The sequence below is a fragment of the Topomyia yanbarensis genome, chromosome 3 (assembly GCF_030247195.1).
Source record: "Topomyia yanbarensis strain Yona2022 chromosome 3, ASM3024719v1, whole genome shotgun sequence".
NCBI lineage: Eukaryota > Metazoa > Arthropoda > Insecta > Diptera > Culicidae > Topomyia > Topomyia yanbarensis.
Window position 1 is genome coordinate 319,767,267 of NC_080672.1, and position 18,400 is coordinate 319,785,666.

At 36.3% G+C, this 18,400-nt stretch overlaps 1 protein-coding gene across 2 annotated transcripts; it reads left to right on the plus strand.

Moving 5' to 3' along the window:
* The first annotated feature begins 312 nt into the window (after positions 1-312).
* Positions 313-1,014, plus strand: LOC131691553 (DEAD-box helicase Dbp80-like). 2 transcript variants are annotated; one of them, XM_058978062.1, is made up of 3 exons: positions 313-596; positions 659-772; positions 830-1,014. In XM_058978062.1, the coding sequence occupies exons 1-3, from the start codon at positions 513-515 to the stop codon at positions 947-949; spliced, it is 318 nt and encodes a 105-aa protein (XP_058834045.1). In that variant the 5' UTR covers positions 313-512; the 3' UTR covers positions 950-1,014. The 2 variants fall into 2 exon arrangements, with proteins under 2 accessions (XP_058834045.1, XP_058834046.1); XM_058978063.1 differs by having other exon boundaries at positions 659-763.
* Positions 1,015-18,400: the final 17,386 nt, after the last annotated feature.

An 18,400-nucleotide genomic window follows, 5' to 3' on the forward strand; every position in this document is an offset into this window, starting at 1 on the left:
TGGTGCAGCAAGGTGAGTCATTTTTACTACCTTTTTTAGTTTCGGAAGGATCAGTACCGTGTTCAGTACATTGTAATGTAATACCCTATTCTTCTTTCAAAAGCTCGCGTTCACTCATTCACGGATATTTTTCATCATAATTTTTTTCAGATCGAACAGCAACCATAGCGGATACACATCACCGAACACCAGCAACATAATGCCATGGTAACCACCCAGCAGCAGAACACGGCGATAATGGGCCAACAGTAAATACAACACCAAGATCCTCGGAAAGGACTTTCTCGATAACACCAAACACTACTACACCAAACACTACTACGTCAAATGCCGCAACCAGGACGAGAAATATCAAGCAATTTCAAACATGTACGGTGTGATTACCGTCGGACAAGCGATCATTTTCTGTCATATGATGTATAGGACAGTTGTAAACTCCAAGTAAACTTATTTTCGGCATTGTTAATCGATCGAAACAGGCACGCAAAACGGCCGGTTGGTTGACCGGCAGGATGTCCCAGGATGGTCATTCGGTAGCGGTACTGTCCGGTGATCTAACGGTGGAGCAACGGTTGGAACGAACGTTTTGTCCAGGGGTAAGTTCCACCACTTGATTCTGGCTACAGCACCAGGTTACGGAGAGATCCTTTCGTCTTAGGTATCGACGTCGAACAGGTTACCATTGTCGTCAACTTCGACCTGCCGATGGATTAGCAGGGACGAGCCGATTGCGAAACGTATCTACATCGAATTAGACGCACCGGTAGATTCAGTAAGTGTGTCATTCTTGTGATCCTATAGATTGTATTTCTTCCCACTTCTTTAACAGAACGGAATCACCATCAACCTAGTGGGTAGTGATCGAAGCATGATGATTTGCAGATCAATGGAAAAACACTTCCGGAAAAAGATTCAGTTGCTAGACGCGGAGAACTCGGACGAAATTTAAAAGATCGCACCGTAAAATGTTTTCGACCAGCTACTGGTGAAAGGCGTAGGAGCTTTTTTGGGTCATACTTGTTTTGATTCTGAATTTATAATTTTATTACATTTTAATTTTTTTTTCTTCCTTGACCTGACATAAGGTATAAAAATTAAACCAACAGGGTATCGTAAGCTAATAAATTTACAATTACAATTACAATTTATCTCTACCCAGTTCTATCCAAACATTTGAAAAGGGCCTAACTGCAAAATGTAACAAATTGAAATTTCATGTTTTCCATTAACGAATATCTACCCGAGCACGTACATAACGCAACATTTGATTATGAAGAATTTTGATAGCGATTTTACAACAATTTATAAAAGGGCCTAATTGATTTTTATGACCGAACTGATTATGAAAGGACCTAGCTGATTGAAAAGTGCCTAACTAGCAATACACTCGTTTTAAATGGATTATAACGTATTATTGTATTATGACTGATTGTAAAAGGCTTATAACATCTTTTCCATAATTTACATACAGGGCCAATCTGATTTTATGATGTTCAGTGGGGTCAATCTGACCATCAATTTAGAATTCAGTTAATTCGTCTAACTTTCGGTGTAATATCAGACTTGAACAGCATTTTTTGTGTGAGGTATTCTGCCGCTAGAAGCAAAACTGTCCCATGTGCTATATGAATCCCTATACACATGGGACAATTATACTTCTTGCGGCAGTAATACAAGTAGTAGCAATATGCGCAATTCCTTAAACCTCTCTAGTGTTTCATGCAATAAGAATTACAACGAATTACTTATGGCAATAAATTTGAATTACGATTCTCACAATTGTTATACCAAAAATAGGTTTGTATCCGTACTGATTTTTGGTGGCATTCCCTGAGACTTCCAGAACCTTTAGTAGTAGCACAGATAACAGACGTTTAGGCTCGATTTGAATCGTGTGTAAATACCCGCTGCTGAAATTCCGAATAAATCAGACATCTGAAACATGTTTGGCAAACGTTTGCAGATGGCGCAGTGATCACTACAATGCAGTTAGAGTGCAGCTGTCGAACACGTGTAGCAAACAGTTGCGCAGATGGCAATAGTGAAACACGGATTTTCAACGTATATCAATTTTAAAGTTTACACAGGTTTTTGAAGAAATTTTGTTCTAGCCTAAACGTCTGTTATCTGTGGTAGTAGCCATTGTTATCATAATCGATTTTTAACGTCAGCCAGAGTTTAAAGCCTAGGGTTTGGTTCGACCTGAAACCGATTGAGTCGGAGTCGGTTGTTATATTTGCGTTATATTTCCGGATTCCGAAACGTGTTTCGAAAGGTAGTTTCCCCGAGACTTGTAAAAGCGATAAAGGCGGCCAAGGCAATCACATTTGCTTCTTAATGGTCAAACGCCGATTTAGAGCTACGATTCGGACAATTACAATAGATTTGGTTTGAGCGAATTTCGATCATTTCCCTGGGTCTTCTAGAACCGGTAGAAGCAGCCAATTTAGATAGAAAATGGCCAGCCAATGATTTAAATTTCCGATTGCAGGAATTGTGCAGTCTAAATTGGTCAGACTGAACTTCCCCGAGACATCCGGAACCGTCACAAATAAGCATTATGATTAATCATGCTCGAAATATGATTCACGCTGAGTACGTCACTTCCCTGAGAGCTTCATGAATGGCAAAAAGGTTTACAATTGTTACCGATTTCATACACATCCGTGATGAATTAATAAAATACATCATTTAAAACATTTAAATGACAACAGAAATATAAAAAAGAAATAAACAAACAACAGCTGATGTCGTTTTCCAGTTATCAAAAGCGACATCTAACAGCAAACACACAGACTAGTTTTCGCGAGCAAATGTCAAAATTCCGCACGGAAGAAGGAAAAATATTTCGCGACCTCATTTCGCAAGAGGTGCATACTAAGCTTTACTGAAAATTTCCTGTTTTTGAGGTGGTAATCGAAAATATTCAAACTTCGTTGCACTCGATAGCAAATGACTCGCAGGCTTTTACCTGAGGCAGATGTGATAGTACCATCACAGAAAAGTGAGTTTTTGCAGCCGGCGGGTAGATTTGAAAGATCAGAGGTAAAAATATTATACAGCATTGAAGCGACAATTACAAAAGCGCATCAGATTTAAAATTCTAGCATGGTACGCTGGCTTTGATACGTTTGAATCATCTTTATTATGTACATTGGAAAACGCGCCCCTTAACATCCATTTTTATTGGGTGTTTCATCGGACGTGCTATGTTTGAAAATGAGCCGCCTTGGATATCCAACTGTTTTTTGCTTTCTTATTTTATTTCAAATGAGTAGAAGTTTTGATTCTTTTATATTCGGGATTGCAGATATTTCGTTGCATGTAAATTTTAAGTGTTCGTTGATGTGATGGCACTGTAAGGAAATACGTATCCGCCAGTCGGCCAACTTTTTTTTTTGGACTGAGCAAACTAATTTATATATCTGTTAAGGGGTTTGTTTTACCAACGGGGGAACTGATCCACAGAGCATTCAATGTGCATAGGGAAAACACATGGCCTTATTTGAGTGTAATGATGGCTTCAATTATGTATAAGGTTTGAGAATTAACAATTCGCGAGAGGGATCGGGGACCGGTTGGAAATTACTTTTAGTTATGTCAGCACGAAAAACAAGTGTTTTGATGTCATGTTCATTGGTTAACTTTAAATTCTATATCAAGCCTCCACGCGAGTCTAAGTCTTTTGATGACATTTGGTTCTTAAACCGGCGACGACTGGGTGCTATCAGCCTTCTGCCGATAGTGGCAGAATAAGAGGGTGCGAACATATCTAGCCGAGAAAACAATACCTTAAAAATGAATAGTTGTTCGGAAATCAGCTCCAATAAGACTTTAATTTGAATAGTATCGATGATCGCGTGTCAATCCGTACTGAAAATTCGCCGCGCCTGTTTCAACGAATCTAATTTCAAGTTCCGTTATTGGTAACAAGCCCGTGCATCAGATTAACGATCCTCTGTATTTCCCTTCAATGTTCGATATAATTGTTCGTATACGTGTATTTCACAAACAATCCGATGTGGAAAATAGGAAATACTTTCGTTGATTTATAACATCTTGAGCTATCATAACTCTTTGTCTGTATAACGTGTTATCACTCGGTAATTAGCTTAGCTGCTAAAATATATCTTAGAGAAGGAATAGCGAAATTTGTCTAAATGCTGTCGCAATAAATAGTGATCCGTCCCATTACGCAGATAAGATTAGCTTTTCTATGCAATACTCCCACGACTGACTGTCTGGAGTTGAAATTGCTTTTGTTTAGAAAACAGGATACTCTCAGTAGCCGGCTACCCAGAGTTTAAAAAGAACCAAAAGGTAAACAAGATCTTTTTCGAGCGATCTTGTTCTCGAAAACTAACTAAACTACTACCTAATAAACTATGCTTTACAGGTCGCATCGCTTGCTTGGAGCGAATCCTAGACCCTATTCCCTTCCAAACTACCAACTCCGCGACACTTATGGAAGAGTCTGATGAATCGTCGTCCTTCCGTTAAGTAGGTGGAGCATCAACACTTCCCGTCTACCTAATTCTTTATCCTTCTCCGTGAACGATGTAGATGGGGGCGGTCGGCAATGATGGCTATCATGCTGTTGAGGTCTTAATATGGGTCGGATTGGTATGAATTCCTACTTCCTAAGCAACTCTTATTAGATAATCAGCAGTCAAACATGATGAAGTCAGTGTGCATTCGCCAAAATCATCGTCACAACGCAACGCAACAACGGAAATAAATCAGTTTGCATTCCTGTTTTCACACTACTTAATCCATTCATGCCCATGTTGTTTGTGAACAACAACATTTTTAAATAGCTATAACTTTTGATTGAGGCAAGATTTGCTCACAAAAACAAGTAAGGCTAATGAATGTGACTATTGCCTTCTATTTGAGTAATAACAGTTACAAGGATCATCTCTAGAACTGAAGTTGTTGCAATTAGTCTGATTGGACTCCGATTGAGCAGTGCTGCCAGGGACAGTTTACGTTTACAACGGAAAATGATTTTTTCATATATCTTCGTTATGGTGCAATATTATTGAAAATTGATAAAACTTATCAATTTGGACTGTCGTTGGCTACGTTTTCCATGCAATTGGACTATTGTAAATATTCTTGGAGGATTGTATTGAGCATTGGAAGGTAAAAATTGTGCAGCTTCTAGCACTGCAAGGGAAGCACCTATCTTTATGAAAATAGACTATTCGTGTTTCTTGATCTCACCGTTTTCAAGAAAAAATAGTTTTGAAACCCTACCAGCACTAGAAAAAAGTTGGGCATGAAAGGGTTAATAAAGTTTAATTTTAATGAAAGCTTCTCTTACTACGAAATCATTATACATGTGCAATTCCAACTATCTACATAAATACTCGACACAAGAAAAAAATAAAGACACTCGTAAATACCTTCTGTATAAGATTCCGTATTTTATTCAAACAATCGCTGGGTAAAAGCAGAACCGACACGATGGACAAGCAATGCTCTTTATAGCCGGCTATCCGGAGTTTAAGTTGCTTATTTTTCTAATCGCATGAAAACAACAAATGGTAAATTTCCCAAATTCTCGGCAGCCGGCTGCCCAGAGCAATTATTACATGATAACGCTATTGGAACACTTGCTAACAACTCCCCCTTCCCGTGATACATGTGGAGAATCCACTGGAGATGCAGAGGATTCCTCGGTCTCTAGTAGCAACATGTATCGGACTAACATTCCTTCCTTTCCCAGAAGATCTGCATTCGGACGTGGCCGGCGTCGGTATTGATCAGCATGCAGGGATCAATATAGATTGTACAATGTGGCTCATCATGTTATTCCCAAGCATGTTGTTCCAATGAACATTTTTCAACCTAAATTGGTTCTGGTCAATAACGGAGTAGCAACTACGGGCGATCTCTTATGATTATGCTAATGCTTATGCTAGATAAAGCGATCCTAAAACTATATTTTTTATGGGAACTTAAAGCCTGCTAATAACCAATGAAAATAAGCATTTATTAGTTTGAATCCGAGGAAAATTGCGAAAGTTATTCAGTTTTTTGCAAAATGGCTATTTTTGTATTTCTCTGGGCCAACTTATTGTACCGCGAACAACTTTGCTGAAGACCTTGAGTGTCTATCTTGTATGCTTTAAATTTTTTTAGCATGTTATTTATTGTTCAAAATAATAGTGATACGTTCAAATACACCAGCCAAATTTTATGCCGATAAAACCGAAAAGAATGATATCAGGACATATTTTGTGCTTCATTATCTATCTACCACCGCAAAAAATAACCACTAAACAATTACAAGTTGTCTGATTGTGTTTTGATCACTCATCAGGTTGCAAACTTTCATTTGCCAGTACCCTCTGACAGCTAATTTCCTAGCTTATGACCCTCGGATCGATCTGGAACATACCTCTGAAAACGAGAAGCGAAATAAATGGCTCCAAGTACATCAGTGGAAATAAATTTATTATACACTCAGCCAAAAGAAACTTCTTCGAATACTGTCTACTTGAGGATTGTTTTTAAGGATATCATTTTTGTATTGCATCGAACTACACCAAATTTTTGGTAGTTTATTGAAGAATTAATTTAACGGATTCTTCCAAAATATGGCAAACTTTTTTCCATTTGTTCGTTTGTTTGGGAAGTTTATGTTAAAAAAGTATCCTGAATTAATAGGTACCGTAAACCGGGGTGACTTTGATCATCGGGGTGACTTTGATCACTCGAAACTTTTTTCGTAGATCGCTTATTAAACCAGAATAGTCTACCGAATCATTTTAATTTGAAATGATTTTTACTCTAAACTTATAAAATACTGTTTTGTTATACTTTTTGAGTATATTGTTCGGTTTTACATTTCTTATAAAAGAAATGTATAGAATTCGCTCAAACTTTCAAGATTTTTTCCGAGGCCCGGAGGGCCAAGTCTTATATACCAATCGACTCAGCTCGACGATTTGGGACAATGTCTGTGTGTGTGTGTGTGTCTGTGTGTGTGTGTATGTAACGGACAAATTCTCATTCGTGTTTCTCAGCAATGGCTGAACCGATTTTATCCAAACCAATTTTAAATGAAAGAACTAAAAAACAGTATGAACGCTATTAATTTGTTTTTGATTCTGATGTTTAGTTTCCAAGATATGAATGTTTGAATGCGTAAAAATGGCGTTTTTTGCAGTTATTTTGAATTATCTGCCGAAATTGACAATATAGATTAACAATTTATATATTTTTAGATAGCTTAAACGAATACCTTTCGAACAAGCTATAGATTGTTGAAATCGGACTATTATCAAAAGAGATATTTATAATTAAATGCGGACGAAAGATTTTTATCATTTCCCATTGCCAGAAATATAACCAAAAACATGTAATCTATTATTAACGCTAAAACGGCTTATTTTAGGTCAATAGTATCTTCGGAGAATTTAATGGAGGAAATATGCCCTTTCTTTTGGTATTGTGCTTTTGCTGATTAATCCCCCTATGAGTGAGATATTTTATCAAATTTTCTTGGAAGTGATTATATCGAAATGATGCCTTCTACAAATTTGTAGCTCTTACTCTTGCGAATAATTTTACTGAAGACTTCAAATATCTATTTTGAATACTTTAAAAGTTATGGCTTGTTGTTTGTGGATTACTCTTTGTCGCCTATTTATTGTTGAATATAGTAATAATCCATTTAAATAAGCCAAACATTATTTCGATAAAACGAATTTTGTATTTCATTTTTCTACCTACAACCGCTAGAAATAATCACAGAACACTTCCAAGTTGTCTGGAAGGAACTTGATAACTTATCAGTGCAAAAATGTTCATTTGTGCGAACCTTCTGACTGCAATTTTTCTAACTAATGACCATCGGATCGATCTGAAACATATCGGAAAATGAAAAGCGAAATAAATAACTTCAAGCAACGGCGTAGCCCAGAGAAGGTTTTGGGGTTTAACACCATACAACGCTGGGCCCCCTCCCCACCACACCCAAAAAAAATATTGGATTGAAGTTGAAAATTTATTGATGCAGACTGATTTAATTCAATATTACAATAACAATTATCTGATCCGTAGATTGATAACCTGTTGTTGTAAACATCATGAGGACTTTTGATAAATTGTCGAAATGGGGTCCTGATATGTAACTGATCTTGATTTCACAGTTGTCTAATAGCATCAATATCAAATTCCTGCCTGAAAACATTCCAATAGAAAATTACAGAGTTCTGCAATCAATCATAGTCCTCAGATTTATTTTCAAATTGATCTCGTTTTTGTAGAGATGTACTGTAATAAGGGTCTTTATTAAATAGGAAGAGAAGTTAAAATTGATTTAATGTCTATGAAACATAGAACTGCTCACCAAAAAAATGCATAACTTTCAAAATTTGCTAAAAATGTTCTTGCCTTTCTCATTCACTCTAAAATTCGTCAATCTAATCCCGACCCGGAGGGCCGAGTGTCATATGCCAATCGACTGAGTTCGTCGAGATCGGAAAATGTCTGTGTGTGTATGTATGTGTGTATGTGGAAAAAATGTGACCTCTGTTTCTCAGAGATGGCTGGACCGATTTGCACAAAGTTAGTCTCAAATGAACAACCTTCCCATCGGCTGCTATTGAATTTTTTATTGATTGGACTTCCGGTTCCGGAGTTACGAGTTGAAGAGTGCAATCACACAGCAAATTCCCATATAAACTGAAATGAAAAATTTTCAAAATCAAATTTGTATTTTTGATGCCAAATGACTTTAAAATGCATGAAACATTGAGATGTTTGACAAAAATTGACTTTTTTTGGACTTTGGTACATTTTTGTCTTTCTCATATAGAAAGGTTATGCAATCACTCTAAAAATTGTCAATCATACCGGCCCGGAGGGAGTATGCAGTGAGGGGTTGCTACTTTAAAATTAAAACTAGTTTAACATTTCTTAACAAGTTGAAAATTTTCGGCCGGATCTGGACCTCCCGGACCTTTCTCCATGATCCGCCGCTGGTTTCAAGCGATGTTTCAGTATCACATAGTATCTCAAGATCGTGGCTGTCGATCCATTGTATGTATGTGCAAATCGTACTGAACATGTAATATTCATTTCCACCATTGTATTGAACATAACCAGCCATGGAATCGTTGTCGGAAAAAAGAGACAAGCAGAATTGCACCACTAGGTGGATTAAGACAGGTTTTTTTTGGGAATGCGTCGAGTTGAGACGAAAACGTAATATGATTAATAACGAGGATAACACTTTCCGAATGCAGAGAGAAATTTATGATAAATAACGATTTCCATTCGATTCTAGCAGGTTCTGATCGATTTTGATGAACATTTGATTTTTGTTGTATGACCAATTATATGTATAGGTCAAATGTTTAAAATCAGTAATTTAAGGTCAAGATAGCATCATTTTGAAACCGCCAACTTCGGAGGTTTAGTATCTTCGATGAGTTTTACAAACGTTAAACAGCGCATCATTTGATAAAATAATTTTGACGGTATATCGTCCAAGAAGTATTTATGGTGATTTTTCTCAGGTTAATATTCATGACTACAATAAAGTCTCAACAAATTCGCTAGACACGAACTCTGCTACTATTTTCTGAAAAATTAATTCTGCATAATTTTAAAACTTCAAAAATTACGGTTTCGGAATTATGCCGTTTGGACAGTATGATCGATTTTCACCAAACCCCCACCAAACCGAATTTATGGCTACGCCGCCGACTTCAAGTAAGTAGAAACAAAGTCGTTCTACACTCGTTCACAAGAAACTTCTTCGAATGCTGAATATCTATTATAATACATTGAAACCCTGATTTTATCAGCCAAATATGAACATATGTTTGATGGGCTCTAGCATACGAACAAGACTGAATTCGAGTAAATCCTTTCTTGAGCATGTTTTCCTTATCATGAAGATGGAAATATGCAAAAATAAAAAGTTCATCATAATCAGAAATAGTTATCAGACTACATCAAGGGACGGGAAGAATATTTTAACAGCTTCAGTTTATTATAAAGAAAAAAAATTGCCCGATTTAGTCAATGTCCCCATTTTGTCAGCCTAAAATACACCATGAGACTGATAAAAATGGGTCTCTATTGTATGTATTATTCACTGTGTTTCACATTAATAGGTACATTTCATTTTTGGGGATTTTTGCCTTTCTCATATAGAAAGGTTATGCAATCACTCTGAAAAACGTCAACCTAATCCCGGCCCGGAGGGCCAAGTGTCATATCCCATTCGACTCAGTTCGTCGAGATCGGAAAAAGTCTGTATGTGTGTGTATGTGTGTGTATGTGTGTGTATGTATGTGCGTATGTGTCAAATAATGTCACTCATTTTTCTCAGAGATGGCTGGATCGATTTGCCCAAACTTAGTCTCAAATGAAAGGTGCAACCTTCCCATCGGCTGCTATTGAATTTTGAATCGATCGGAATTCTGGTTCCGGAATTACGGGTTTCAGAGTGCGGCCACACAGAAATTTCTCATAAAAACTATAGGAAAAATTAAAAATAGAATTTTTATTTTTGATGCTAAATGTATTCAAGGTGCATAAAATGTCGAGATTTGATGCAAACACGAAAAAAATTTGACGAAGATTCACTTTTTTGGATTTTGCACATTTTTGCCTTTCTTATATAGAAAGGTTATGCAATCACTCTGAAAAACGTCAACCTAATCCCGGCATAAGGTTTCTAGATTTTAACAGGGGCGTAGTTGATGGTTTACGGAGAGGGGTTACACCCCCCCTCTACTGTTCACACCCCTTCTTTAAAAATCTCCTTAAATCACCCCTCAGACCACCACCTCATACCCCTCCCTTTCAACATCATCATCTTTAAACCACCACTATATTACAAAGCATACCAATTTAAGCTGGGGAGTCGTTCGTTCATGGGACTTTCGCCCTCCTCACATACCCATCCCCGCATGACAAAATGAGTTAGCAAGCAGATAACATTGATCTAATGCTGATTAGGCTAATGGAGTATGATATTTTTTTGTTTCAAGTGTTTCACCGTCGACACGTAGCTCATCAAGTTCGTGTCTGGCATGCCATTGTGTATAAGTGCAAAGTGTACTAAGAATGTAATGGACATTTCCACAATTATGTTGAACATAAAAAGCCTCCGTGCCATAGTTTAGAGAAATGAGAAAGGCACAATTGCACCGCTAGGTGGATTAAAACAGGTTTTATTGTACCGAACTACAACAATTTTTAGGTAATTTTCAAGGGGTTTTTTATAGACTTCTTCCAAAATTTGGCGAACCTATTCCAATTCGTATACCAATTAATTGGTATACTTAAGGGTTTATATGTTGCAGATAGAGAAAATACTGCAATTTTCACCTTTTCCTACACAATATTACGAAAGCTTATTAAACAATTTTTCCTAATAAGTTTGTGAAAATTATAAACTATTTGAAATTTTTTAATAGTATAATTTTTTTTATTTAACCGTGATTTTTTAATAAATAGTAATCATCGCTTCACAACGTAGTCTATTTTTCATGGCTAGCGGTGAGCACGATCTCTCGAATTACTGAACTGAAAACTATGGAATAGAAATTAATTTTTAGTATTCTTTACTTTACACGCCGCGCAGATAGCTCTGAATTAGACCCGCTGGTGCCCTAAGACGATTTCGCTAGATTTTCAGAGCACTGTGCACACAGTGCATTAACGCAAGTGACGGAAGGTTATCGAAAAGATTCGTGAAAATGAAAATTCCAGTAATGATGATGATTTTCCCAAACGGTTCGTTTTCGTGAGGTTTTTATTTGTTCTTTGGCATTAGGATTAGCGATAATAATTCAAATCAAGGATACTACTGGCAAGTCACCTTTAGAAAAAGTCGATGTCGAAGTAAAAATTGGAACTATGCACGCATGCACTTCAGAGATAGCGTGATATCAGGAGCTGTGATTTCATTTCAACGCTTTTTTGTGAAAAGGCGATACTTACAAATGTAAACATAAGGCTTTTTTCATACATGCGAATGAGGGCTTTGAAACGCAACAAATTTACCTAAAAATTTGGATTCTACGATATTGCTTTCTTAAACTACAGAAAAAAATACAACGGGCGAAACTGTATTTTTGTTTGTTTATTTAAAGTTTCGCCCTCCACGCTCCATGAAAACAAACAGGGCATTACTTTTTTTGCTAGCAGTTTAGAGGCGAAACTGTTATTTTCGTATTTTTTTTTAGGATTATCAAGCTGATACCAGCTGTAAATAGTAACAATGATCGCTATTGAAAAAACACGGACGAAATCGGTGGTGCAGAACGGTAGTTATTGTAAAAAAACGTAAGGGCGATACTTCAATGCTGATAGGTGGGACCGAAAAAGTAAACAATCGCCAAAGGGGCGATACTATCATTTTGTAAATTTCAATAGCAAAAACAAATTTTAATTTAATAATTTCAAATACTTCATGAAGTTTTGGGTTTCGATCACTGAATCATGCAATCTAGGATATAAAAAACACAATAGTTCTTAAATAGGAAATAAAAATTTGGAAATATTCACTGTTGATTTTCTTTGAATGGTGTCACTGCTAGTATCGCCCTTTTCAAGAAAAAGCGTTGATTTCTTAGTTCTCAGTCGCGTTGGTAATTTAAGTAAAGTATAAACTTCAAATCGATTAAAAAAATGCGATTTTTTTGGCTCAGTACTACATATAACCCCTTTAGGAAAATTCAGTTTTCCCACCACAATTTAGATATTTTATTAACAGAGCATTAACAATAATTCGTAGCTATGCCTATTTTATGGGCCATTTTTTCGCTTCCCATTGATTTAATTTGAGATTTCTAGCACTGATGTTGTCCTATGCTGATTTGAGCGATTCTCTGAGTCCTGCCACTTTCCCATGTAGTATGTGTTATCAAAAACATCGCGAAGCATCAAGTTCTAAATGTTCTCAAACGATATAATATCCAAGAGAGTGATAAGAGTTATAAGAAATGTCTCATCACACTGTTAGGTGGATTAAAAGCGTTTTTCGGTACAAAAACTACAAAAAACCGAAATTTGACTTTACCTGATTTTTACGAGGCTTCGTAAAGTGTCTATTTTTTATAAAACAAATAAATCACAGATTTGAGCAAGAGTAATAAATTACAAGCGAGTTTTTATTTTCCTTTATATTGGGATATGCTAAATTTAGTTTTAAGAGTTTGTTTATTTTTAATACATTTTTTGTGAAACTATTTGGCAATTATTTCAAATTATTTTAAGCTAAAATTCGCAACATTTTTTATTGTTCAATATTCCAACGTGTTAAAATGGATGAAACTTTTTGTACATTGATAAAGCACTGAAACGGACTTCAACTTGAAATCATTTTTGAAAAAATAGCTGTAAAAGGACAATTTTAGGAAAAACCATCCAATCTTGTTCTCCATACATCAGTACATGGTTTAAAAATATTAAACCGGGGTGACATTGATCACTTTTCGAAGTAATCATTACATATTTTTAGACGCAACACATTTTTTTCAATGTGTTGCGTCTAAAAATATGTAATGATTACTTCGAAAAGTGATCAATGTCACCCCGGTTTACGGTACATACACTAGACTGCTTTTGGAGACCAAAAAGATGCTTATTTTCATGATTTTTGGATAGTGAATGAAAAATCTTATCTCTTTGAAATTTATATACACACATTTAAAAAGCCAAAATAAAAATGTTCTTTAAAATACTTCACGAAATAGCGGAGTTAAGGACTATTTCGTTAATGTAGTGCCTAATTGGCGCAAAAAGTGCAGCTCGTAATTCTGATTAAAATCAATGAAACATCAAAGATTCCCGAATTACATAAGTATACTTTCTTTTTGATTTTCCGTAACATTTTTCCGCAGTTTTCCAGGAAATACTCATTTGTGGCATACCTACTGATTTAAGCAAAACAACTCGTTTTTTTTCGATCCTCTATAGCAGGTTACCCCCTTAAGGGTTTTTATATGTGGATCAGAAATTTTCAATTTTTCTCTAATCAAGATTGCAAAATTTATTTGACCACTGTAGAGCACAAATAATAGACATTTTTTCAAAATTTTACTTGACGCAATGTAAAGATGAATCATAATTCCGTAAAATGGGATATGATAAACAAAACATAAAAGTGTCAAGTATTTTCATCGCAAGATGGCAACTGGATAGCATTTTCCCGCAGGCGAGTTCTTATGTCACAAACAAGTTTTTTCGATTCCTTAGAACAATAGAGAGCGGTGTTCGTAGGAGTAGGAGCCAGGAGCGGATCCACAAAAAAATTTCGGAGGGGGTCCGAAATATCGATTTTGAAATGTTCATTGTACATTACGTAATATGTAATATTCTTATTAAATTAAAATCAGTTTTGGTGGTCGAATCTCGTTTGGAATGATTTTGAATATAAAAAGAAAATAAAATAGAAACTATTTTCAAATTTCTTAAGAAGTCAAAAAATTACGGGGGGGGGTGGGGGGTCCGGGCCCCCACGACCCTCTCGCTGGATCCGCCACTGGTAGGAGCTAATGTAAAAAAATATTTATTAAAAAATTCTGCATACGTTGCTGGAGAAAGCTATTTCGAATACACTGAGTAAATTTAAGACCAATAAAAAATCATTTGTTAGAGTTGTATTTCTGGCAACCGCAAAAATGTTTTCAGTACACATAGGATATACATAAAAGGCCTTGCGGCAAAATTGTTAATTTACCACCTTCTATATTTTAGGCAAATGAGAAAATTTCAATCCAACCTCCCCCTCGTAAACAACGTAGCAACTACCAACCCCTCCATGTCACTACAAAATGTTTGACGGCTTTTATCAAGATTTTCATTATGACAGAAAATTGTGTATAACATAATTCCATTCTATGATGATAGTTTTGTTTTAAATTGTATATGTCATGAAGAGAAGTTCTCTCAGTTTACAATCCTGCAGCTGCCAATGATTCTAAGAAGCAATTTAATACTAAATTTTGTTTGGTTGAATCCGAAGAGAAAATTTAATTTAGCTACCAAACTAAGTCTTCTAGTTAGCAAGACTAGCCAACTAATGTAGAAAGTTAAATCTGTATACAAAACCTTTTCGTTTTTTACTAGCTTTCAATTCCGTGAAACGAAAAACTTACCACATGAAAAACCGCGTGAAAAGTAACTTGTGTGAATTTAAGTTTATTTCTCTTAGAATTTATCTAATCAATGGGTTTCGTAGCCTATCAAAAACAATTAAACTTAATGCTACGTAGCACAACTTCTGACCTTACCCTCTCCCTCGTCGAACTTGGTCATAAATTTGGTATACCCCCTATCTCTCAAAATGCTATGTCATTTACGCATGAACCCTAATCGTCAATCTTCATTCCATTCTGTATCTACTAGGGTAAAGTGCCTATTTTCACCATACTAAGCAGGGTGCCTCACCAATTCATTAATTTCTCGGCCTACAATCAATGGAATGCGTGAACATTGTCATGAACAGCTTTGCTTCGTTGTTAAAAATCAATATAATAACACAAATGCGCTGAAAACAGTGAAATTTTTGAGTTTGAGCGCAACGAAAACTCGAACCGAGTGCCCTTATTGTTGCGCTACCATTTGACTCAATGCGTTGAACAAAGATGGCAGACACTGCTCTAACCAACGGCTTCAAACATGGCGAAAATGGACTCATCACCCTATGTAATGTGCTGACAGAAAAAAGATCACATCGACATAGAGAGAGAAAATTGCAGGTAAATTTCAAGCTACATCGAGATAGAGAGATATCGAGATAGATAAAATATCGAGATACGGAGGATTTCTCACAGGCAACCTGAAACTTTATAAACAATCGAGATATAGAGAAATATCGAGATGGAGAATAACAAGATAAAGAAAGTTAACTGTAGCGCAAACATGGATTATTTCACATTTTCCTTAAAATATGCTCCAAAAGTTATTTGAGAAAATTGGCATTTTCGAATGGCAACGTTATTTAACAACCAATTAGGTAAATGGTGAAAAAGGCGCTGACCATAAGTGGAATAGTCAATATGATTGCCCGTAAGGTTGCTTTATCGTTTAGTGAACGATAAGATTATGCGTCAGGGAATAGCTTTTTAATGTCTGAACTGAATACCATTGTGGTGATAGCACGGAAATATTCACAAAACATACGGGAAGAAATACAACTTTTTTATTTATTTTGTAGAAATAAAATGTTGTTAATTCAATGATACTGTGTTCGTAAGTAACGTTTTCAGGTATCTTCTCTGAAAATTTGGAACAATATTATCGGACTACAATGTTCGGTGAGCTTCATTCGAACTAAACATACAGAATCAATGCAATGTGCAACTATAGGCCAATACACTCAGTTTACGTTACGTTGGGGATACAGGCCGCGTAAATGAAAACCGCGTAAATTTCAAAATCCGCGTAAATGAAAACCGCGTAAATTCAAAAATCCGCGTAAAAACCGCATAAAAAATACCGCGCAAAAACGCGTAAAAACCTGAGTGTACATTTGAAATTGTGCAGCGACTGGTACATGAGTTCCCATCGTAGATTAAGTAGTTCAAAATACAAGAAAAACAATATTTCTAGTTGCCTATTAAAAGTGTGTGTCTATTGATATATCGACCCTATTTATTATAAATTTCATCGAACCATCGTCATTTGCACACCGTGCTATACTAGGAGTATGTTTTGTGCCAGCTTGTTTCGTCGTTGGCACTTCCGTTAGAGTCTCTCGGGAACAACATCTCGTGCGTATAGGCATCGCTTACGCAATCAGCATAACTAATCGCGTGACTTGTACTGAGCTGTCTCATAATTTATCGTTCGAGATTGTCTCTCAATCCAATCCTGTTCGACCCAAGACACCGGTCGATTTGCTTCGCCTAATTGACACATTGATGAATGTTTTTTCGGGTCCACATTTTCCAACTCGTTGCATTAGCTGGTATGCGCATACAACTGATCAAGTAAGGCATAAAAATAGAAACCTCACTGTGTATCTTATCTAATTACCTGAATTATTTCACATTACTGCCCTTAAATCATTGAACCCCGTTTTATTGCGCGAGCCAACTGCAATCAATAAGGGAAAACCAGTTCGGATCGCTGACTGCATCCACCAAGTGGCACTGGTCACCAATCCTAAACCGGCTTGGAAAATGAACGATTCCATCAAAGGCTAGCCAAAGTCTCTCGAATCTCGGTAGCAAACGATGAGGTATTTTTTGCTAGTTCAAACTTTTTCTTGCGATTTTACACTTTCATTCAAGAAAAGTAACATCCAATCATCAAGGGCAGCGTCCGAGTTGTCACTGAAATAATTGTTAGCCTTTGATAAAAATCTCACTGGCATTAGTGACAATTTCTCTGTTTAGTTGAAATAGAGTAGATCTGCTATATACGCCAGTAGCATTCCAAACAGAAATGGAAGCTAGATTGACCAACAGATGGGTAACTCTGGAAAAACTTGTATAGGCGTTTACAGAAATCGGTATGAATTGAATGTATCATGCGAAGATCAAGGGGAAATGAAATACTTAGTAGAAAAATATATTCTGTATCGATTTTGTTGGCTATTTTCGGCAAATTTGAGACTAAGAGAAACGAAAGCAATGAAATTGAAAGACGGATAGGTATTCTAGAGCGAATCAGTTATAAACTTAGAACGGAAAACTAGAACTAGGCAGGCTCATATGGGCATGATCGAAAGGAAATGTGAAGAATTCTTTGCCTTATGCAGAGTAGGAGTTGGGCGTTGCACCCAAGTCTACCGCATGGTCTATGGTAGAACATAACTCATCATCATGTTTTACCGCCGACGCCGGTAAAACATGATGATGAGTTATGTTCTACCATATACCATGCGGTAGACTTGGGTGCAACGCCCAACTCCTACTCTGCATAAGGCAAAGAATTCTTCACATTTCCTTTCGATCATGCCCATATGAGCCTGCCTAGTTCTAGTTTTCCGTTCTAAGTTTATAACTGATTCGCTCTAGAATACCTATCCGTCTTTCAATTTCATTGCTTTCGTTTCTCTTAGTCTCAAATTTGCCGAAAATAGCCAACAAAATCGATACAGTAGAACCTTGCGGCAATTAAAATATAGTAACAGAAAAATATATTGTGTTTCGAGTTCAGTAACACAAGTAATATACATAATTTCTCACTTTCGATAACAGTCACGAATTATTTTTTTTCTCTGCATTGACTTTGTGAATAATATCAAGTCCCGTATTGATACACCGTGCTAATAGGGTAACAGGGGTATTTTGGTCCGCTTTAGGCAGCCTTGAGATTTTTTTTTGAAAAAATTCAGTTTGGCTACATAATCTGGATCATTTATCGGGTTAAGATGTTCGGCTCCATCGTTTATTTTCGAAATCTAGTGTTCTAA

Excerpts from the sequence above, each read along its gene's own strand:
- LOC131691553 (XM_058978062.1), top strand. The coding sequence starts at position 513 with ATGTCCCAGGATGGTCATTCGGTAGCGGTACTGTCCGGTGATCTAACG. Across the intron at positions 597-658 it reads AACGAACGTTTTGTCCAGGG|GTATCGACGTCGAACAGGTT; the intron begins GTAAGTTCCACC and ends CTTTCGTCTTAG. Across the intron at positions 773-829 it reads TAGACGCACCGGTAGATTCA|AACGGAATCACCATCAACCT; the intron begins GTAAGTGTGTCA and ends CTTCTTTAACAG.